Source organism: Plodia interpunctella, chromosome 16 (genome assembly GCF_027563975.2).
Source record: "Plodia interpunctella isolate USDA-ARS_2022_Savannah chromosome 16, ilPloInte3.2, whole genome shotgun sequence".
Taxonomy (NCBI): Eukaryota; Metazoa; Arthropoda; class Insecta; order Lepidoptera; family Pyralidae; genus Plodia; species Plodia interpunctella.
The window spans coordinates 9,926,871-9,950,930 of record NC_071309.1 but is presented as its reverse complement, the minus strand read 5'-3'; the positions used below and the strand labels follow the sequence as shown (position 1 = coordinate 9,950,930).

Below are 24,060 nucleotides of genomic sequence, written 5' to 3'. Positions count from 1 at the left end.
ATATTCAAGTATATACACGTGTTTATTTCTCAATGACGCTACTCTACTGGATTTTCTAAATAATTTGAGTCTCTTGCTACAAAACAACCTTGTATAAGTAGCATATAACATATTTACACAGAAATTCCGTCATGAGCAAAGCTCCGCGGAGCGGAGTACATCATAAACAAAGCGCATTAATATCCATCTAACATTCTAATTTAACTTTCTGATAAGATAACATTTGAGCATTCTAACAAGATTTTCTTAATGGTCTCATACTTTACTATTTACTGGTTGGGCTCCGAGGTCCGAGTGAGATTCGGATGAAGAGACATTGCTTGAGCTTTATGCTTCGTCCGAAAATAATCCCATTTTTTAAAATGACTATGAACACAATGTACACTCTTCTGTACTAATGGCCGGGCGAGCGAAGCAACTGGGGTCTTCCCAAAAATGCTTTCGTATTTCTGTGTGTTCTCCTCTAGAGGTTGCATTTCTCAAAAGATTCCCGTGAAATTTTGGGCGCAGGTTCGTTAAACATATGAAAATCAATAGTCGAGCCATTTTTTGAAAATTTTTGTAAGTGTCGGAGTTGGCTCAAAGATCCTAAGCGCCTTTAGATTAAAACTATAGGAAACAATCGTTTTGAACACTGTCATATTTCTAATATTTCATGATAAACAAAATAAAGCATAGTAATCTTGAACAATTCCACGATTCTTTTACTAGAAGGAGGGTACTTTATACCTGAGTGACATAGGTATTTTTTTATTCCGATATTCCTACGAAAGCGAAGTCCTGGGCCCCAACTAGTACCATATAAAACTGACTTTGCTCGTGGTTCGTTTTCCAAAAATAAATAAAAAATAGATTTTACAAGACTTATCACAGTTTTCCATTAAAAAGTAAACCAAGAAATTGGCAGTTGATCTCGCTTGGACCAACGCTTGTACTGAAGTGGGAGCAACATGAGCGATGGGCGGGAATTTGCATCAAATATCCGGAGCACAGTGATGGATGCGAAACCTGTTTATGCAGCCATCCGCAGGTGAGGCGAGGTCACATAAGGAGAGATGTATTCATCAATCTTGATTTTTTATATAAAATAAGAAATTCTCAAGTACTTTTTAAATTATTCAATACTAGATGCACCCCGGGTCTTTGCTCCCGTGGAAATTTCGGGATAAAATGTACCCTACGTGTTATTACAGGTTAAATTATACCTGTGTTGCCTGTTTATACATAACGATCGGACCAGCACATTTTGCGTGAAAGAATAACACATACACACATGCATCGTCACAAACTTTCGCATTTATGATATTAGTAGGACTGGCTGTCGCTCCGCGCGCGGCACCTGATGTTTGACCTCGGGTCATTAACTACATCTATTACAACTTTAAACAAAATCCGTCCAAATTTTTAGCCGTGAAAGCGTGACAGACAGAAAGACATACTTTCGCATTTACCATATTAGTAAGTATGGATCATGAAAGTATGGTTTTCTCAAAGCCAAACTAGTATTGTCATATCGTATGTGGTGTACGTACTCATGTACGATGTAATCGTGTACGAGTGACATTCAGATACGAAGGCGTTGCGTTGTGCTGGTCGCACGACCGCGCGGCTCATAACGACGTAAATATGTTTATGGTCATCCGATTTACATACAAGTTTTCTTGTAGACAGATTTATGAGATGTATGAGAAATTGCTTATTTTAAAATGTAAATGGATGAAAAAGTCTGAGTCCATCGGAGATCGGCCCCACCTCTTTCTTTCAAGTCAACTATTTATTTTTGAAACTTAATAATTCATTTTTAAAATTTTAACTCTTTCTACTTTAAAATCATGTGGTATATGATATTTAGTCCCGTTTATCTGTACTCAAATGTTGAAAGTTAAATTTTACCTAGATTTCACTTCAGTTTGCTCCCAACGAGTGAACTCGTTTCCCACACGGACATGGTTTGGACATCCCTGTCTTTAATAAAGGCATGTGACGAAAACGATATTTTTGTAAACACAAGTAACAATTTCATCACCTTTTTTTCATTTAAATTATCTATTTAACTCAACCCTTCTGTCCTCGAGCCGCCCATCTCACACGCCCATTCCCAACTCTTCCCCATTATTATCTCGCGAATCAAAGAGATGAATCTCAAACTACAATCTTACAAATCCTTTCGCTCGTTTCGCCAGTGGGGTCCTCCGGCCCCGACGCGTGCGTCGAGGGTTAAACCTTTCACTGGTCGCGTGTCGCAGGTAAACCCTTGCGGTATTTTAAAACACGTCGGATCCAAAGGTGTCTTTTAATATACTAAGTCTGAACCCTTCTAATACGTTGCTATTGTAATAGGCACGTTTCGTGCATTAATCTCTGCGCGCGCGCATATCTATTAAAATAACATGTATTACAAGTGCCGTGCCTGTGCATTGACAAGCTTCGCAATTTGAATTGAGAACGTCAACGCTGATTGGTCGTTCCTTAATAAGTGTGATTCAAATCATACGTTAATATGACTTATTAATAAACATTGGTATTATTTTGCTTAAATTCTACGAAGACTAATCTATAGTATATTATTATAATTGAAACATAAATTTAAATTGGCAACATGCTATTATTTAAATTCAGATTTATGTATGTCTCCAAAGAAAGTTTCGTCTCATCAAAAATGCTAATGTTGCATTTATAAAACATAATTTAACATCTAATTTCAGTAAAAAGTATATGTTATTTATTTGTGTGCCACTGCATGTAATGAACATAAACACAGGGCTTGGCGATCACACTAACAAAATCAAACCTTTGCATTTCGAAGGATCACTGCAGAGACGAGACAAAATCCAAGTTTCCATGACATAGGAAAAAGGATATTTCCGCAGAAACGGGACAAATACAGGCTAAACATATGTATAATATCTTTATGAGTTTTTCAGGGTAATACTATCACAATGCAAACTATAAGTAGGTAATTATGAAGTTGAGTTGTTTTCCAAAGAAATTTACGTCAGAAAAATATTTTTTTTTATAATTCACCCTTACAAATTGCTTGTATTTTTTCACTCTAAATTTCTTCTCTTGGGTTTATTTTCATTTATTTTTTTCAAAAAGAATTCCATTTTGTACCAGTGCTGAAATTTCGAAATTAATGATCATCCTGCATCATGCACCACGTCATGTTTATGTCCCAATACAGTACAATACCGACCGTGGCTGGGCGGCGGCGACGGCGACTTGATCAGCTCCCCGGATTCCTCTGCAACAAACAAACACACAACTCAGCACATACATGTTTATAGCCACGGCTCCGCTACAGGGGTTTCAGGATTCTGGAGAGCTCTAGCCTTCTTCATGATGGCCATCACGTAAATAAATCTTTTAAATCGAACTAGTATGTCTTATTGGCCCAACTTTTCTATAAACCTAAAAACACGTTGATCTCCAACGGATCTAGTTTCTGAACAGCGAAGCCTGCCGGGGATTACGCTGACATATCCGGTTCAATTCGCTTTATACCGGTTTAAACTAGTTTATAGCGGCGTGAGGCGCGTAATTAACGAGATTACCTAATTATAGGATTAATTCCAAGTATCGTACTGGCTACTGAGTGTGGCTTTTGTGTCCTCAGAATCAAGCGATTTCGTAACCTAATAATGTGAATACTGACAAGTTTCGTTCAGTTTGATTGATATATATTGATTACTGAATTTTATACGTTTAGTTTCGTTTCGTGGCATTTGATGTTTACACGTAATATTGCTGTTCAATATTTTTGGTACGAACTAATTTATGGTATAAGTAAATACTTTGTTTTATTGAAAACAATATAACAAAATATGTAGTATTACAATAAAAACTAAAGTTCACAATAATATTCTCATAGGTTAGTGAAAGTAGTTTTTCATATTTCTATACAAATTTGTGGTCATGACAAAAAAACCTTTGAAAAGTTCGGTCTGATTAGCATTTCGTAGCTTTGTAGCACCATCGTAGACAGCGCTACGACGCTACGCAAAGCGGTTTTTTCACATAATGTCACAAGACCGCCAAAGCAAACTGTTGTCTAACTTGCAAATGTATTCAATTTGCTGCAAAGTGTTTCGAAAAACTGCAATAATAGGAGTGGAGTGTGGGAATGCCGGCTGGTACCTGCGGGCTTGCGCAATCCATCCGCTCGGTAATCCAAACCATTATCATTTTACACAAACTTTTTATTCAAAAATCTTCGAACTGAGTCGTGGATATTATAAAAAATGCTAAATGTGCGGGGGAGAGGGGATACGTCCATTATCGAAACGTCATCGCTACGCATCAGTTTTTTTTTTGTCTCAAATTTAGCTATTAAAAGGGTATCCGGCGACGAAAATGTTAAAAAATCAGCAGTTGTACGCTTTTTACTCGCGGCGTCCATTTTTTAGGTCGAAATAGACAAAAAATGCAAAAAAAAAAACAGCGATTCGATAGAGTTGTTTCATAAAGCTGGGATTTGTTTGGATGTCTCAGGGTTTCGTTAATCCCTTGACAAAATAATATTTAGAACGGCAGTCGCGAATTTTTGATTCAATCGAAAACGTAGCATTTGTAATCCTTTTTTTTGCTGATCAACAAAAATACTGAGATTTTTGTTTACGTAAAGTATAAGTCTTTAATAAGAAAATTAGCAAACGTAATAGTGATAAGATGGAATGCCGGCAGAATAAAGATGTATCGCCAGCTCCGGACGCAGACGCGTTGCGTCACTATGCAACTTGTTACTTTATTAAACTCAGATTGCTTAATTTTGACTTTATTTATTTCGTCATGAAAATATAACATAATTAAACCTCTTATGTACATTTTATAATGATTTGCACACCTGTAGTATTGTTTTATAACTTTATTGTATATTGAAATACTTGATTGGTATTCGATTATAAATATGCAATACAATTACTTGATGGATTTATTTTAATTAATTGTAATATTATAGTATTATAAATTAATAGATAAATTTTGCTAAGTATAAGTACTTATGTATTTCGCGTGGAAGTTCATTATTGAATGGAGCAGAAACACAACACTGCGATAATAAACATTAGCATCGCAACTGTAATGATACGGAGCGACAAAATGTTTCACCTCGAGCAGTCGCCCGCGCTCGCGTTTATGTAAATATTTTTCTAAATAAAATGTACGTCTATTAATATTTATTGCTCAATTCGCTATAAAATAGCGGGCGCTATGTAAAGTAACAATCTCAAAATTTCCAGGGACAAAGTTACAGCAAAATTATTTATTTAAACATCAAAATTACTACAGAATTATTATATAGGATTATTATTATAAAATTATATCTATCAACCAATTTTTTAGTTAAACATTAAAACGGTGTTTTATGTCGCCTCACTGGCATCAACTTCTGATGAGAAGTAAGTAGTTTAGTGTTTACTATGTTACCTGTACGGTGTTAACGTATTTCGCAATTACAAACGGAGTATGTTCAATATTACATTGCTTTAGAAACTTTAAACAATTTCAATAAAATACATAACTTAACAAAAAGAGTGATAAATAAAATTGAAAATTCATGAATAATAAATATTTGTCAGTCTGTAATAAGCATATTATAAAGTTTTATGCATTCAATATAATATGGAATCAATGGAGCAATCTAAAATCGTAAATTGAAATAAAAACTAAATTAAACAGTTGAAAGTGTTGTGTTGTGTGTAACTAATAAAATCAAAGCAATCAAATAGGAACTTCGTAAATTATGTTAATTAACATCTTATTAATTAATACAAAAACAACACGAATAATAAAATTTTTAAGGAATTAATAATCAGGCTCATTTCAATAAATTGGTATAAAAAATCTCACGGTAGGAGGCGCAGTAGGAACGCGCGGTGGCGCGCACGCAGGACAAGACCATCGCTGCGTGTTGTCAGACGTTGCTCGCTGCGGCAATACTCGACGCGCAATGTACGTCGTCCAACAAGATTCGCGAAAACAAATGCGTTTTTGAAACGCGCTACGCGGCGCACGAAGGCACACTGAAGCAGGAGCAAAGCTACTGGCAAGAGCCGCGCTCCCGCCCCCCACCGCACTACACCGCTCGCAACCCCAAACAGTCGAATTAAAAATTGGAACTTTTTTGTCCAAATCCGTTTCTTTTCCCTTAGTGATTTTTTTTTGCGATTACCTGAGATAATTTTTTCGATTTCGCCGCGCGTTCAAAAGCTGTTTAATTTTTTTTTCGGAAAGGGGAGAGTAGGGTCGGCTAACCGATGCGCGAATTCCTATATCGGGTGAAAAAAAAGGCTTGTTCGAATTCGAAGTGTGCTCGTTAGCTATTATCGCGCATGCGCCCAGACACGTTAGACTTAAAATAACAATAACGACGCAGTTTTGATTTATGGCGCTTAATTAAAATTGTAGTGGCGCCGTTTGAACATGTTTGCCACTATACATACATAAAGAATAAAAATGGTTTTATTAATAACATATTTTGGTTACATATTATGGAAAAAATAAAGAAATATGTGAAATTTAAAAGAAATAGCTGTACCGTGTCATTAAACGTAAATAAACTGTTGGCGCAATGTACAAAGAACTGTTTGACTTTCACTTTTGCTAGCAAGCTTTCCTTATAATTAGCGCCCATTAGCATTTATAATATCAAATTAAGAACAGCGGGTCTCCTTGGGGTCGATCCTCCTGCCAAAGCCGACACTGTAACCTTGGAGGCTGACAGCAGAGAGCTGCACTAGCATAGTCGTAGCTTGTAATGTATGAGACAAAACTTCATCTGCATTTAGGCGTTTCAGTATTTATTTAGATTATTTTTGGTAGATGTACGAGTAATTAAATTTGGTTTTCTAGACAAACCTATTTTTATAGTGTAGTCAATGCTGTGATGATGTTCTGTATTTGCTAGATTAAGAGTTTAAATAAACGCTCATTATATTGATCACTCGTCACATTGAGCTTTGAGAAAATAAAATTTTCTGAGATAAATTTAAAACGGCAACCCATTATTTATGTAGGTGAAGGTTCAAAAAGAGCAATTTGGGCCGAATGAAGACTATTAGAATTGGTAATGTGGCCGTAAGATGTTCCTCCACTCGCGCGCGGACTTCCGCCGGCACAGAGGAGACGGTGCAGAGGAAAAGCATTTTAAAATATCGTTACTGAACTTATCAGCTTACGGACGGACCCTAAGCTCTGGGTTTCTCTACAAGAAACTATCTTTCTCTATCCCAATGATCGCCATCACTGGGCGTTCTCCCGGTTTCGTTCTCAGGCTGCAAGCTTCTGCCCAGGATCCGCTTTGCTATTTTTTCTACTTCACTTTACGATGTTTTCGATATTCCTAGTCATCAGACCGTCAGCACAAATATCCTCCTTGACAAAATCGAGCCAGCACTTTTCTCAAAAAGCATTGTCAACGAAATCCGCCTCTAAATATACAACGCGAGTTTCCAATATACAAGCATACCTTCCAAACAAAATAAAGCATGTAGATGTTTATACAATGAGTGGACGTGGTTAAAAAATCATCGTGGTTGATCTAAAACATAATGCCGAAGTGACTAGGTTCAAATAAATTGTATAATTTATTGAATAATATTTGAGCCTCCTAGAGCCTCTGAGCCTATCCTGTGATTCCAAGCTATATTTTATTAACATCGCTTGAATAATTTAAATATTACAAAAGCTTTATCATTACAATTTACAAAGTATGGAGTCACTGAACGAAGAACTTGATAAAATGAAATGAACCTTAGACTTTGGAGCATATCATCTACCCCCGAACAAACACGGCGACCGGTCAAAGCAAACTTATTGAAAGCAGCAACGCGGCCGGCCGCGGCCTAAACCAACACATTACGTAAATGCAGGCTCCCGATGCATGAGCGCGGTTCAAAGGAGGTCGGGGATGTTTGCGCATTACCATCGCAAAGTTGAGACTCTTGGAAATGCTGATGCGACCTCTGTTACTGGAAAAGGAAGGAAAATAAAGATTTTTAAAATTACAATTCTGGTTCAATCGTTCCACGACAGGATATGTATTCTTTGGCAATAAAATTCAAACAAGCCCGGACTAAGTAGTTTCTGTGGCTTATAGGCTCCATCATAATAGGAGTAGAGTAGGTACACTTAGGATATGAACGTATGATCTATGTAGAGCTTTACGTCAAAATCTTCGTCTTAAACTAACGTACGATAATCAATAGACCTCCACAAAGAACAATGAGTCCCGTCGTAATGAAGTTCGCATGCAAATCGTAGCGCTGCGGCTACGCGCGTAGACCCTCTACCACGCGACGCGATCTTACGGTTAGCGCGGTACGGGGCTGGACGCTCGACCCTTCCTGTTTCACTCCTCTTATAGACTTTTTATGAACAGTGATTTCTATATTTGTGCACTTTTATTGCGCCCCCGTCTTGAACAGAAGGGTTCTTTTCTTGCTCATTGATAATGTATTTATCATTATACTTCAACATGTGTACTTACACACATAAATATTGGACGAGGAATGTTCTCGGCGTTATTGCACTTTAAATAGAAAAAAGGTTTTGTGTGAAAAAAAGGGCATCGTTGAGTATTTCACGACGTGTTTTGATCGTTTTCTTAGCAGATTTAGGTTATTAATTTTCATATATCACATCTATTTAATTAATTACATTATAAATGAATTATATGCCAAAGACTTAAGATTTCTAATTTGACCATAAATAATTGTTTAGTTAAAACTAGTACTCTAATAATAATATAAAATATATCCACCATTTTTGCCATATATTTACTAAAGCTACATTTATGCACATTGTAAGTATAGGAGAAACATAACATAGCAATAATGTAGCTGGTATGAACGCTAGTATTGGACACGTCATGGTGTCAGCCGAGGTCTGGTATCGGAGAGCATGCATAATACACGACGCAACTGAGAATAAGTAGTTTTGGCGTAAACGACGCTAATGCAGCTGTCACAGAGAATTTACGATACGGCAGCAGCCGGCCGGACCGGAGTTTGCACGGAAGGGTTCTGGCAATATTTTTTTCAGGCGTTCAATGAATAAAATAGTTCTTTTGAAATGTTATTTCAGAAAAGTTTTATTCGTTATTAACCATGCACAATATTAATTTATTGTTCACAGATATGCTGCACTTGTCTTTTTTTTTTTAATTGGCATTAAGTATTACACTCCGATTGTAGACTATATTATTTTACTTAGTCATTATTCTTTCTAGACTTTAGCTGCCTAATTCCTTAAAAATATTGATTATTTCTGAAAAAAATAAATCAACACATTTTTAGGCAATCATGTAAAAGTCGTAACCTCATCATTCATCTCAACATGAAAGTCCCAACTGTTGGCAGCGTCCCATTACGTTAACGATGGTGACCCGAGCAAAAAGCAGATCATCGATAAGACATTTCGCCCCGCAATATTGAAATCACCTGCCGCGCCATTGAGGAGATTATCGGCGGTCCGGCCCGGGCCCGCGGGACCCATTCACACGAGACGGGCCCGCACACTCGTAAATCTCCCGTCCGATGCGAATATGTCTCAAAGCTCGCAGGAATACCCCAAAACGGAGACTATTATAAAAGTGTAAACATCTCGTTTATACTTTCACTGCTACTATGTGCTTTTTATTTCCGTTGCTGGTTTAGGAGCAAATAAAATCCATAGTTGTTTTCCTATTTCCGTTTTTATTTTTTGTGAACTTCAACAGTTAAATATACGTAAAATGTAATGTGTTTAACAATCTGTTTTAGACCTATTTATAATACCTACCTTAACATTATAAGATCATCAAAAACCTGTGCGTCCAAGTCAATTAGGTATATATTTCTACCACAGCAGGCGTTAGCTGAACAATGCAAAATGGCTGCTGTGCGAAGTGGCCGGCAGTTTGCTAACTCGTTAACGAGATTATACCGAGGGGGATGGGAGGCAGCAGCAGACGGGGAGGGGGTACAACCCTTCCAAACAGCCGTGAAACGAGCCGCCATTCGGCCGAATTGAAAATGCAAATATGAAGCTAATCCGGCCCCGACCTCCGGCCCCATTCGCCATGCATTTGAGATCACAATAGTTAGCATTAATGCGGAATGAGATCGATATAACAATACCCTCTCGGCACTGCATTGGATAAGCAATGTAGTGAAACAGCCAACTAATTCCTGTGTAATACGTTAACGACTGTGTGAAGAACGATACACCCAGTCAAAAACACAAGAGATTCTGCCGGGTGAACTAAAGCAATTTAAAGGGACGCAGTTTGTGGGATATCAGAGGATGGAGTTTTATAGTCAACGCAAATTATATATATAATATATACTATTTATTTAAATGACGTACAGATAGAAATTTATAAATATTGCACAAAGTTGCCTGCATCTAAATAAACTTGGAAAGTTAAAAAGCTTACACATCAAGATATTTTACAGACCCAAAAGAAATCTAAAGCTATTATTTTTTATTATTATTTACTATCATTAAAATACAGGTCCCCCTTTGTAACTACGGCTACGACGGCGATAAGGGCTATAGTTTCGATCATTTTAAATAATTCGCAAAACGGTATATTTATTACGCACGTTAGTTTTAATCAAACAATGTAATGTTTATACAGTACTCGGCATAGAATACAATATTAGTTTCCCTTATCTTCGAGAATTTCGCGCCCAAGCCAAAGACGTTAGTAGTTAAGACAAGTGCGGGCCCGGTGATTGTGCTAATCAATAGTGCAGCTGCACCCCCCCCCCCCCCCCAACCCCTCCAACCCCGTACCCCCGCTCGCCGGCACCCTACCCCCGCTGACACCGCCGCCTCCCTCGCGACACTCCCCCCCGAAACCTCTTAAAACTTTATCTTACCGAGTATATTAAAATTTTTATATTATGTTCTGATTGTGTATTTGATTCTACGATCCTAGAAAATATAATATGAAATATGGCAATAGGCGGATTTCATACGAGCAAAGTGTAAAGTAAAGTACTTACCTTACTCATTTCATATAATTATTTTATTAGGTTTGTATGTAAAATTAATACCCATTACAACCGTTACACTAGCTATAGCTAACAATACCAACATAATAACTATCAAAGACAAAAAGTGCGATCTCGCATCGCGATCAGGGCGCACGAGGCCGCGCGGGCTGCGATACTGGACACAATCGAGTACCTTACACTTGATATAGATAAAGTAGTACAGTTGAATGCGAGAAGTATTACTAAAAATGAAATTCTAAAATAATTGTAAATAGTACCTAATAACATACGCAAATAAACAAAATAAATATAAGCCATTATATAAACGTATTTATATAACTATAGCGTATCTATATTACAGCAATGGGAAAATTAGGACTGGTCGAAATCTGGAGCTACATTAGATCGCGTTTTATTAAATCAGCCATTAGCTCCCCCCACCGATCGTTTATCATTTTTAAATTAAAACCGTCACCGATATCGTCGCGCGACGGAGTAATTTCAAAGTGACGTCGCAACATAAATCAACGCGACACGTGTTAACCCTTGCGACGCGACGCGACCACGCGTATGTACAGTGCACTAATCAGACAGTTAAATATAGAATGTACACATTATGGCAAAAACACAATTCTTTAATACATACAAAAAGAAACACGTTTTTACATTACTAGCTTACACAGTTTCTAGTGCCAATATATTAATTAGTTAATTATTCAAAAATGTTCATGCCTTGTCTATATTTGTAAACAATAATTAAATTTGCAAGTTCACACGTGGAGAACTGCACTTTTTACGACTGATTTACTTGTCAGTGGTGCCACAACAAGTTCGTGAACGTAATAGAGTTTTGTCCATCGTGTCACCGGCTGACACGCGTCGTCGCCCCGCTATTTATGATCCGTCTACTCATTAATTTAATTGATTTGTCTTTATATTTCTGTCGTTATGTATTACATTGGACTATTGTTCTTTGTTTATATTTGGTGTTGACCAAGTTGAGTTGATTTTCAAATTGAGTTTTTTAATTTGCAGTTACTTCAAGGTCAAATCCCGGGTAGATACAATCTATTGCAGCTATTTCATTCAAAGGCTTGGCTATTTTAATCAGGATATAAATAATAAATGTATATATTAAATTTCCTAAAATGGGTTTATAATATGATATCGTTAAAGGAATCAAAATAATGGCACAGCGATAAAATTATATTTCCTTTTAATACAATACCGCTTGCTGCTTAATCACTTGGATAGGTTGCGTTGCTCAAGTGAGGAACAAGCGCTACCTAATGTAATTGCAGCTTTAAGAATTACTTTAAGTTATAATATACCATTGTTTAATATCGATTACTTTTCTAACTTATCTCACGTTTATCAGATAAATTATTAGATTAACTATTACCAATTTTATATAATTTCGACAGGCATGTAATAACTACCGTTCTGTGCTCACATAGCTTCACATTGCCCTTTAACCCTTGCGTGATGTTTTACTCGTGCCTCGATTCCATACGGCAGGAGTTTACCCTTCGGGGCGCATCATATACAAATCAGTTCATTTTTTACCGGTCCCATTTCCATACGGAAGGGTTACGTGCCGCGGCGGGCCGTGATTGGCTGGCCGCGTCGCGACAACTCTCACTTGTTCGTGATTTACATACGCGCCGCCTCCTGTCAGGTACATATGTAAATTGGGTGCCATGTCGTTTGTTATTGATGTCATCGTGTTAAAATGTACTGCTTGTTGATTTGGATCAAGTTTTAAAACTTGTGTGATAGAAAAAGGTTTCGCTAGTTTTCTTAAATCCAAAGACCCCTTGTTGTACACTCAACTACTGTTGACTCTATTTAAATCAAACTAGCTGCGCTCCGGGGCTTCGCTCCGTGGGAATTTCGGGACAAAAACTACCCTATGTCCTTCTCCGTACTTCGTACTACGTGTATGCAAATTTTCAAGAAGATCAGTTAAGCAGGTAAAACGTGAAGAGGTAACAGACAATCAAACGTACTTTCGCATTTATGATATTACTTTGAGCAGTATTGAAATAAGAATAACCTTAAAACAAACATTTTCAGAACATAGAATTTGAATTTTAAAACCTTTTTGTGTTTGGTTTGTTCGTTTGTAAAACAAAATTATTTTCTTAAATTTAGTTTTTGTCTACTGTGGGTTACTTTGACAGAATGTGTATTTTGCCCAAAGAGGCCTGCGGAGATTGTTCGTTAATTATCCATTCCATACTAACCTGTTATATTACAATTTTAAACCTGTTATATCAAAATAATATTATATTAAAATTGTTGTATGTGAAATCCATGTTCCACCGGTCCTTAAGTGTAATCCATTCAGCTTTTGAACCTTATATCAAAGGCACATTCAGATGGCAAGTTTCGCTTTACAATGAGACAAAAATAAAATTTGAAACGGTAGAAAGTGCGAATTATGATAATAGAAGAGGAAGGTGAAGGGCGCGTGCGGCGCGCATCTGTCCTTGCCCGGGCGGCGGAGTGGGGGGGCGGCGGGGGCGCAGGCCTGATCCGCGGCACACGTCACAACCCTTTAGCTGCAGTTAACTCTATTTAACTGAACAATTTGTGTGATCGGCGCGTGCGATGCGGGCTCAACTTTATAGGACCGAATAAATTATATAAATTGCTTTAATCGCTTCTAATGCCATTCTGGAGCAATAATTTTACATTGATGCGACGTAGCGAGTTTGGATCGATTGATTTCGTTTATGAAATGTTTTATTACGTAACTAACCCGTTGGACCGGCTACTGGTTGCTGTGTAATGCATGTGAAGGGTTCATGAGAAAACGTTTTAAAGTAGACCCACATTGTAACATCCTTACATATTATAAAACAAAGTCCTCTGTCGCGTCTATCTGTCTGTCTGTTTGCGATAAACTCAAAAACTAATGAACGGATTTTTATGCGGCTTTCACCAGTGTGATTCCTGAGGAAGGTTTAGGTGTATGGTTTTTACTCGAGCGAAGCCGGGACGGGCCGCTAGTTGATAATGATATGCCAAAACAGATTAAAATTTTATTACTGCTCTTGCACGTTATGAAATTTATAGTCGCTCTAAATTCCTTTTGATAGATTTATCTATAGATAGAAAAACAAAACTCGCGCACTGAGGATTCTGTACAAATTTGCAAATCTGTATTTAGAACACAATGATCAGCAACCTTGGTCTTCTTCCTAATTCACAGGGTTTTCGTTGCGAGGGCTAGCCGCACTTCGAGTACGTTAATGTCCCATAACAATGTATGATTACGATAAGCATGACATGATGGTGCACCCAGGATCGGCTCCCTACGAAAGTACTACTCAACGGTTCTCGGCCAGTCATGGCATATTTGTTACGTGTTGAATGCAAAACTATTCTTCCACTACGACAGTAAAATAAGACATTACATTTTTCTTATAACTTAAAACAAGAAAGTAAACAGGTAATAAACGAAAAGGTTTCATTATTCTAGATCCACAGGAAGTGCCTTATAGGTTTTAATTTTCATATGTAGTCGTAATTTGCGACATTAAAAGGGTTCTTTTTTTAAACAAGCTACAAATTTATAATTGTATATATATAATTTTGCAAAATTTTCATCATAAATGGTCAGTTTGAACCCTTTACATATCGAAAATGTGCTCTCTTCAAAACAATAAAATAAGAAGACAACACATATGTAAAAGAGATGCCATCACATGAGATCAATTCGTGCAAGTTCTCACAATGGCGTGGTGGTGACAGCACTGAGGGCGGAGATCAAAGAAGGCCACTGTCCCTCGACCCTCCGAGCGCTCGCAGGCAAACTGTTCAATTAAATAATGTGAGCGAGTGCTCACACAGGGATGCCACGGAGGAAACATCTAATATTTTGACAAAATACAAATACGACCAAAAAAATGGAGACTTAGGAAGTTTCCGTTTTGCTATTTCTAAATACATAGTTTTTAAATTTGGAATTTGGTCTGCCGTGTAGGTATGTTAGTTTTAACTAAAACCAATGTTGTAAAAATCTTTAAATAAAACAGATATACAAAAAGTAAAATTTTATACTTTTTATTAAGTACATATCCTCTGCAACTATCGCCGGTTGACTGGAAGAGTTTCCTTCATGGGACAAGTTCGCCATTGTAGGTATATATACCTTCATGTTATATATATATACTTTTAACATGTGCATTTATTGGACAAAGATGTCCAATAAAGATATTACAAACAAACAAAAAAACAAAATTTATACTTAGTTGAAGGATATAATTTCGCTCTAAATTGTCATTGTCACTCTTATTTTTAGTACTATTTTCGACAGCCCTCGATCTTATCCCAGATAAAATCGTTCATTTAATTTATCGGGCACTCTCAAGACGCTCAGGACTGACTTTAATAAAATGCCAAGAACGCGAATACAGAACAGTAGATGATTTCTTACAATATTTAAAAACGAAAATTATTTTCGTTTTTCTCCAGTTTTTAAACTATTTAAATCCTGGAGCTGATAAATAATTGAGATATTTTCAATGAGCGCGAATATAATTTTATATAATTATACCTATTTATCGCATAATGAAATGTGCTGTAAAATTTTGTTGAGTGATAAAAGTTTATAATTACGTGCCATTAAAGTGTCGCTGGGTTTAAAGGGCACTCTTTATTGACTGAAGCTAGTGAATTAAATATTTTTATGATACGAATTATCATTTCTCAATAATTTTATTGCTATATGTGTCTATTCATTATCAGCAATTATTTTTAATTTAATAATTTACAGCGACCTTTATTTTGTAAACTTTAAAATATGACGCGTCAATTTATACGGTGACTAAAGCTTTATTCATTTTATGATTAGGTCAAAAACATCCAACTGTGTTAATGCACAGTATAAAATGCATAAAAACGCACTATCTTGGTATTTCTGGTAACGAAACAAAAATACAACCGTTTGTAATAAAATCTGCCAAAAGAAAGAGAATCTCAAAAACGTACCTACTATTATAGTACCCATTGTAACTGTACATGCAATCGGTATTAAAAGTGAAACGTTATCTTGCTTGTATGTACATTACGTTTTGATTACATACGAAACGCGCACGTGGCGAAGGGTTAACGCGAGCGAGGGGCAGGCGTGCGGGGAACGGGGGGAATGGAGCAGCGCGCGCGCACAATGCAAGCAACCCTTCGGCGGGCGCCTGCATTGTCTCACCCTTTTCACTTTTGATATCGCGCGGAACAGATTGCAGCGTTTTTTTCGCGATTTCCGTTGCGCAGGTACGCGGTGCGGGGTGCGGCGGGGAGGGACACGCGACTCCGCCTCTCGCCTCGTTTGCATACGATTCGCGGCCCTCCTCTCCGCCTCCGGCCGTGTGCTCTGCATCTATAAAATCCGCCATGCGATACTGCACTCACTCTTAGACAAAGGTGATCCGTCGCTCGATTTCTACGAAATCTGATCGCGTTTATTAAAATGGATAGCTTTGCACGTAAATGCGGTAATAAAACGCCTGTGTTTATAATTAAACTAATTCAAACCGTAAATCAAGCTGAAATTATCTGTGTTTTCAGTGATTAATTCAGATATCTAATTACAATTTAATTTTTATTGTTTAAATTCAAATTAACTTGGAAAAAGTGAATTGCAACTCATAATTAGAATAAATTATGTATTAGATCCAAAAATCGTGAATACAATCGTAAAACACTAAACTTCAGTCAAACAAAAGTGATTAACTTGATACTTTCGTTTCATATTTGAATATAATGTTTATTCACTAGGCCGGTCGGAATTGATTAGGCTTTTTTTGTTATCGGTGACGGTGACAATGTCATTTAAAAACTGCGGCATTTAGATCCAACGGTATTCAGTGAATGTCCTGTGCGCGTCACGGTCCGCCGCGTGCAAGTACCGTTTTGTCACTTTTCTTAAATGTTACGCCAAACATTTATCGGTGCTGAACAGAAAAAGTTCTACGATACATAAATTTAAGTTTAATTTGAGTTTTCATTTCCTCATTTACTCTTAAGGTTATAATTAAACGGGAAATCTCAAATAAGTTGGCTTGTCTATCTATAAAAAAGTTGTAGCTATATATTATTTTCGTAATTTATGCATGGTAGTACTTTTTCTGTTCTATGATACATGTCAGTAAACATAATACTGACTTCTTTACATCAGTATCCTTAAATTTGTATAAAACAAAATCCTATGCCGTCTGTTCGCCTGTACGCGATCAAGACAAAAACTACTGCACGGATTTTCATGCGGTTTTCACCAATAGATAGTGTGATTCCTGGGGAAGGTTTAGGTGTATAATTTATTATGTTTTTACTTGAGCGAAGCCGGGACGGGCCAACAAGTGACCCTGAGCCTCATCCTAAAAGTAGATAGGTACGTGATCGTCATTTGTGGCAAACGCGGCGCATGCGTCGCTTCGAGCGCCACAGCGACGGATTAACAACAAACACCGTACAAATTATAATTTCGAAATGTTTGTTATTTGAGTAACTGACTAACAGTTTGTAAACGATGTCATAACAGAAATACACAACATTTTATGAAAACTTAAGTTATGTATTTTATCGTTCTCTATGAGCTTCGAAATATGGCCTAATTTAGTTTGATATTCTAATTTATTTTTTATCGCGTATGTTGTTCCCAAATTTGGTGACAAATTTTATTCTCCCACATGACTTTTTCCTATACCGCTAAGTATGTAATTTTCGCTTCCAATCACATGAATATGTATCTATTATCTTATCTTGAGATAATAAAAACATATTACATAATAATACCTTATTCTAAGAGATCATTACACAAGAGTACAAATTCATCATTCAACAAAATGGACACCAAAGTCATTCGTCGTAATTATTGCAAAAGGACTGTGAACCGAAGTGTGTAAAATAAAGAGGCGATTGGAAGTTCTGTTGAAAATAAATTCGGACATGTTGTACCTTGCAGAGTGACATGAAGGCAGGTAACAGACTATAAAGAGGAGTGAAGTGGACCCGCGCAAATCTTGTTAGCTGAATATGCACTCCAATCTACGACGGAATCGAATTTGCACCCTCGCGACCCGAGTGGCCTTTTAAAGGACGAGTTGATGGATTATTTGTGAAGTGGCCGCCTTTGAAATCTTTCGCGCGTTAAAACGGAGGTAATCTCGGCCCTCGCCCTCACCCGCACCCCGCGCACACTCTCAACCTCCCCCCCCCCATTCTCCTCGCTCGGCAAACAGCCCGCAGCATTCGTTTTGTTTACCTAATCATTTTATTGCCCCCGCCCCTTCAGCTCCGGGCGCCGTTGAAATTTATTTGAAATCTGGTAATGTCGCCGCGACAGATGCCTCGGCAACCCTTCTTCCGCAAGCCTCCTGTACGACAAGCCGCTATTAGATTTATCGCAGAAATCCTGAGAAAAATTGTACGCAAGCTGCGACGTAATTTTTAACATTTTTTACCCCAAAAAATGTGTGTCAGAGGGGAGCGGCGGGGGGCGGGCGACAGGTCGCGCCAAAATCTCTTTTTTAGCGCAAAAACGTCCCGACACAAAGCGGCCTGACCCATTTCCCGCCGTGGGAAGGAATAACGAACGTCTCCGCGATTTTTACAATAAAAAATGCATTACCCCACATTTTTAAAAATTGCACGGAATAAAAAACGTCCCATTGTTCGGGGATATTGAAATTTCCAACTCGGAAGGGTGAGATTTATGTCGAAAATAACGGTTTTAGGAAAAAACGGTGGAATCAGCTGCGTTTAGAATAAACACAAAACACTCGTTAGCGGGAACAATGTGGTTTAGTGACCGAGTGAGCAGTGAGTGAGCAAGCGCGGCTCGTGGGAAACCAGAATGCATTCTGGTCGTCATCACCGAAAACTAAAACTGCAACTCTCTCTACTTATATATAACGTGAATTGAAATGCGTCAAACCGTTTTAACGAATTTCAATACCCATTATATGGATGGAAGTACAACAAGATAAAAAGCTACGACACCTCAAATTTAGTTTCAAATTTTTCTCGATTTTTTTCTAACTCGTACTTACCTCCACGGCGCGTGTTCTGTGGATATATTTCAATTCTAAATGAGAATGTACTATATAATTATGTCACTCAATTAAGAATTTGTTTCCTTCGTTGAATTCATTTGTTGAATTCCTTCATTTTTGTTTCCAGAAACAGGAAACGTTTAAACGAACTCCAGGTGACTGCGGGCATTGCTGCATAACGCTCTCATGTCTACATTTTTACCAGTTTCGTTCGGGGTTGTGAATCCGCGAAGCCCGGGGTCAGCGTAATCAAAATCACTAAGATTGTGAAGATTCGCCTGTAATTTTACAACCGGCAAGTGGGCGGCCTTATCGGACGCCAACCGTCCTTGGAAGTGCTATTGTTTCCTATCAGCTGCCTAGGCTGTGTCCCTTAATCGCATCGTACGACACCCACGGGAGGATATGGAGTGGTAGGACCACACTACCAGGACTCAACCACACGTCACATTCACGCCCCGCATTGCTGCATAACATATATCTCTACAAACTGCACTTTCTATGTATGATAATATTTAGGATAAAAATACTGCACATACAAGCTAATATATACTCGGCTTCTGGGTTTCTTGGTTTGTAAATTTTGAATTTGAATGTAATATTCCATTTATGTTTGACAAAGAGTGGTCGTGGACCGAAGCCTATCGAATTATACTCAGTTTTTGCGAGAATCTTGAAGCGAGGCGGTCCGAACTCTCACAATGCATATTTTGTCATTCATGAGCTGAAAAAATGGCGAGGGGAATCTCTTCTTATCGACAAAATAACCGAACGCCGATCAATCAATAATATTTCGAATGAATGCAAATGGAGTGACAAAAAACGGCGGTGACTTGCGATATTTTACGACAATAAATAATTTTCTAATTATTCTGACATATTTTTACTGGGTATTATATTGTGCTAAATGTGGATTTCGTAAAATATTTGTGTTTTACTAATAAATAATATTTTTAGAGACAATAAATATTAATTAACCAATCAACCGAACTTCACCATCGGCTGGTGTTTGTTTTAGAAAGTAAACAATACTGTCCAAATTTGAAATTAATCCATATTAGTTTTGTCGACTATTTTAACTGTGAGAATAGCGGGAGCGGTAATGATAATACCGCACACGACACCGGACTTCATCATAATTACGTGGCGCGTTGCCTTTCGATTGTTGCACCGGTGAATGTATTTATTATTATATTTTAATAAACAATGTATTTTATGTTAAATTAGGTTAAATGAGTTTCTAGATAAGCTTTATATTCTTATTTCTTCACAGAAATCAATTAATCAATTTTAAGGATAGAGCTTTCAAACTAATTTGTAATTTTTATTATAAGCTATAGTAATACCAGGTTTTGCCCGTAGATTCTCCGGCGCAGCCTATGAGAGCAGTGCTTTTTCCGGGATGAAAGGTAACCTATGTCCTTCTCCGTACTCTTACATAAATGTACTTATGCGAAACAAACATTTTTTACGAGAAGTACCTAAATAACTACAAATATTATAATGTATAATATTTATTACTGTATATTAGTAAAAAGCGATCAAAACGTGAGCCAGATGGCTTCCCAACAGAGCTGAGAAACACGCATCTATTTGTTTTATCTAACGCGTAACACGACACCGCCTCTTCTCGATTTTCATAATAAGTTTTAATGAACAAATGAAATAATGCTTCGATTTGATGGCCATTATTTTATTTTATATTCATATGAAATTAATAACCAGGTGTGCGTCGCTTGTGCAGGAAGTGAGTGTGTGAGTGAGTGTGAGAGCTGTCACCGAACAAATTAACGTTGCATGAGAAATATAAACAAAGAAGAGCCGTTGCAAGAATCACATCAATATTTGCAACGTTATTGTATAAAAAAATAACTCATGAAAATTTTATTTTCAATTTATAAAATTACAATGAAAATTGTGATGATGGAATAAAATTAGAAATTAATATTCAGCTAAAAATATTTATCTCTCATTTGTTAGCCACTAGAGCTCAATGATCATTTATTTGATATTTGCATAGAGTAATCGCATAGATTATTAATTTATTCAAAATTTAAGTGATGAAATAGAACAAAAAGTTACGATGTTTTCTTCGCAATTGTATGAATTGTAATGCCATTTAATTAAGTATGCATAACAAATATATCAATTTGTCATAATTAATCGTTTACGTAAACAAGTTTTTACGTATTTTTATAGCCTCATCTTGCACGACACTTACTACTGTAATTTTACGTACAAAAAAATATTATAAATGTCTTTGTAATTGTGTAATGTTATACATTGTTTTCAATTGTTGTGTCTTGTCTGTTTGTCTACACTGTGACGTTTGTAAAACACTAGCGCCACATTCGCGCCGCGCCGTGCCGCCGCTCTCAGGGAAAGCGGAGCGTATTCTGCATACATTTGCATAATCATTTTAATTAGTCGTTAATTGACAGATCGAAATACCATCTCGTCTGCGTCGCACTCACTATTGTAATTTATACCAAAGATATGTATACATACATATTGCATGCGGAATTTATTAAATAATTAAAGTTATGTACAAATTTTATTATTAATTGTAGCTCACGATAAAAATAGAAGTAAAAGAGGCAAACATTTATTTAGAGTACTAGATTTTGCCTGCGGCTTCGTCCACTTTTATTTTGTATACTTATTATTGTCTATAATTATCTCTGTTTTTTACGTACGTATCCCGATGAAACCTATACCAAATTTTAAGACCGCATAGAGTTCGTAACCGTTTCTATAAGAAGGCAGCATCTGCCTTCTGGAATGCTTCCTTGAAAAATAAATGGCAATATTAGTAATAATAAATAACGTAGAAGAGATACATTTAGTAAACGTTAATTAAAATATCAATTGCGTTATTTGTTTGTTTATTTCGACAAGCCAATCCAGGACGCGCTTCAACAACCATATTTGATTGCAAACAGCCCTCGCTGCGCTGTCTAAACAATATGTAGTATAGAGTATGAAAGTTATTTTGTTAGCTCACACATTTTCAAAGATTTTAGGGACGGATCATAAAATTAATTTAATGTAATTGGATGTTCTAAGTCTGTACTTTACTCATTCCTTTAGGGCCGGAGCTAATTTTGTGAATGTTGGCAGGCACGCGCCAGCTAGAGCCAAATTGATTGACTCGACATTCGGCGGCGACCACAAAGTGTACAATATCTTCATAAATCGATATTCGCCGCTAATAAAGCGATATTAATTATCTAGTATTCAAATCTCGAGCGTGCATTCGTGACTTCACCCCGCTCCCCCGCCCCGCGACTCGATTCTCGATTAATAACCGCGGCCGTCGACCCGATTATTCGACTCGTGCGATTAACGATCATGATTCGATTACAATGCGATGATCGGAAGCATAGCTTTCGGACATTGACAATGCTATAGTCTTACAAGGGCCGTTGTTGTGTCATAATCACAGAAATGACTGGCTCGAGTTTGGTTATTAAAAACTAACGCTACTTTGAAGATCGTTATCGCTGATAGTATGTACGATGACACAGGATAATAAAAACTAGTTCCGTTAAGATACACTCTTTGATTTTAGATATTAACCGAAATTTACTTATACCTTATAAAAATTAATCGTAATAAATAGATAATGCTATGCCATAATTCATATAGAGCAGTCACAAAGAACTTCTCTTTGACGACTGCAGGTTTTCGAATTTCTTGACTCATGGAGTGATTGCCTTTTGTAAGACGAAGACACATCACACACAACGTAACGATCACCATCGTAATGACAGCTTCCCTATGTCTTACTTCACCAGAAATAAGTTACACACACAGACATCGTAGAAAGGAAATAAGTGGAGTTTGGTGGTGGCATGCGCGCGCGGCGATGCGTGCGGCGGTTGGCGACACCACGGAGATTGCGATCTGTCGCACGAGTAGGGTTGTGCTACATACTTAATGGTATTTTAATTTTGTGATCATGACATTCTGATGGATATAGACCACTCCTTCTGCAAGTCCAATATTGCTGGTGAAATGCATCTCTATCAGCCAGGTGCTTAGTTAGGCAGTTTGAAAACTATCGGTTCGAAACGCTAAAGTCGGTAAACCGCAAAACTCACTCGATGTGACAAAGTAAGAAAACAAAAGAATGATCGTTGTTTTAAAACAATGTGAATTAGGCTCAGTATATACTTTGATCAAAAAAGAAGAGGAGAATTCTAGTGAAAGTAAGGATAATTTTTGTTTTCAATAAATGCTATATTTTATATTACTGCCTACTGGTGCAAAATGCCTAATGGAAAGCGATTACGAATTTTTTTTAAGATATGAACATTCTGGACTGCCTTAAAACGACATAAATCGCGAACCCTGCGCCCGCGCAGCCGCCGGCGCCGACACACCCCGCTAACGCACTCAATTACATAATGTGTTCCCCGTACCGCCGACACACTGATACATGTAGATCACATCTAAAACAATGACCCTTCTGAACTCCGCTTCAATCTTGCACCAGTATTATTATAATAAAGATATTTCAAAGCATTTATCTTTTGAATTTCCTGTCGGATAGAAAAAATAATAATCAGATCCAGTTTAGCTAGAACGGCTTTCCTATTTCGTTCACATTTGTCGCTGGCGTTGTTTCACAAAGAACCTGTGACAATATTGTATTTTAAAATTTATCGTTGTTTTGGGTTTTTGATATCTCTGGACGCTAGTTGATCAGGAGGCATGGTGAAATCTTACCAAGTATCCCAAAACTCTCACAGGTCAACAACGGCTAAATTACACTTAACGTATTTTTATCCATTTTCCGCCTTGATGTGCTATTTCATAATTGCAGTATTTTATTATTTGCTCTCGTACTCACAACACAACAGAATTAATAATATAATTTGATTGAAGATAAATCCAACACTATTAAAATTAAAAGCGTTCTCGATTAACATTACGGACTGACTTAGCTTTCACTCATTTTGTTGTGGCCAGCGCACCTTTGGAGAGGGCCTGAGAGCTATTATTTCAACTACTTCTAA

General features: G+C 37.2%; 1 protein-coding gene across 7 annotated transcripts in view; it reads right to left on the bottom strand.

Moving 5' to 3' along the window:
• The window catches only part of LOC128676565 (POU domain, class 2, transcription factor 3L-like), a 184,928-nt gene that overhangs the window by 7,749 nt on the left and 153,119 nt on the right, over nt 1-24,060 (bottom strand). For 6 of the 7 annotated variants that reach the window (XM_064436475.1, XM_064436478.1, XM_064436477.1 and 3 more), the window contains one exon: nt 3,197-3,244. In XM_064436475.1, coding sequence (XP_064292545.1) covers nt 3,197-3,244 — 48 coding nt within the window. Of the gene's footprint in view, nt 1-3,196; nt 3,245-5,847; nt 5,957-24,060 lie in introns of those variants that run through there. The other variant, XM_053756741.2, reaches the window with a different exon arrangement.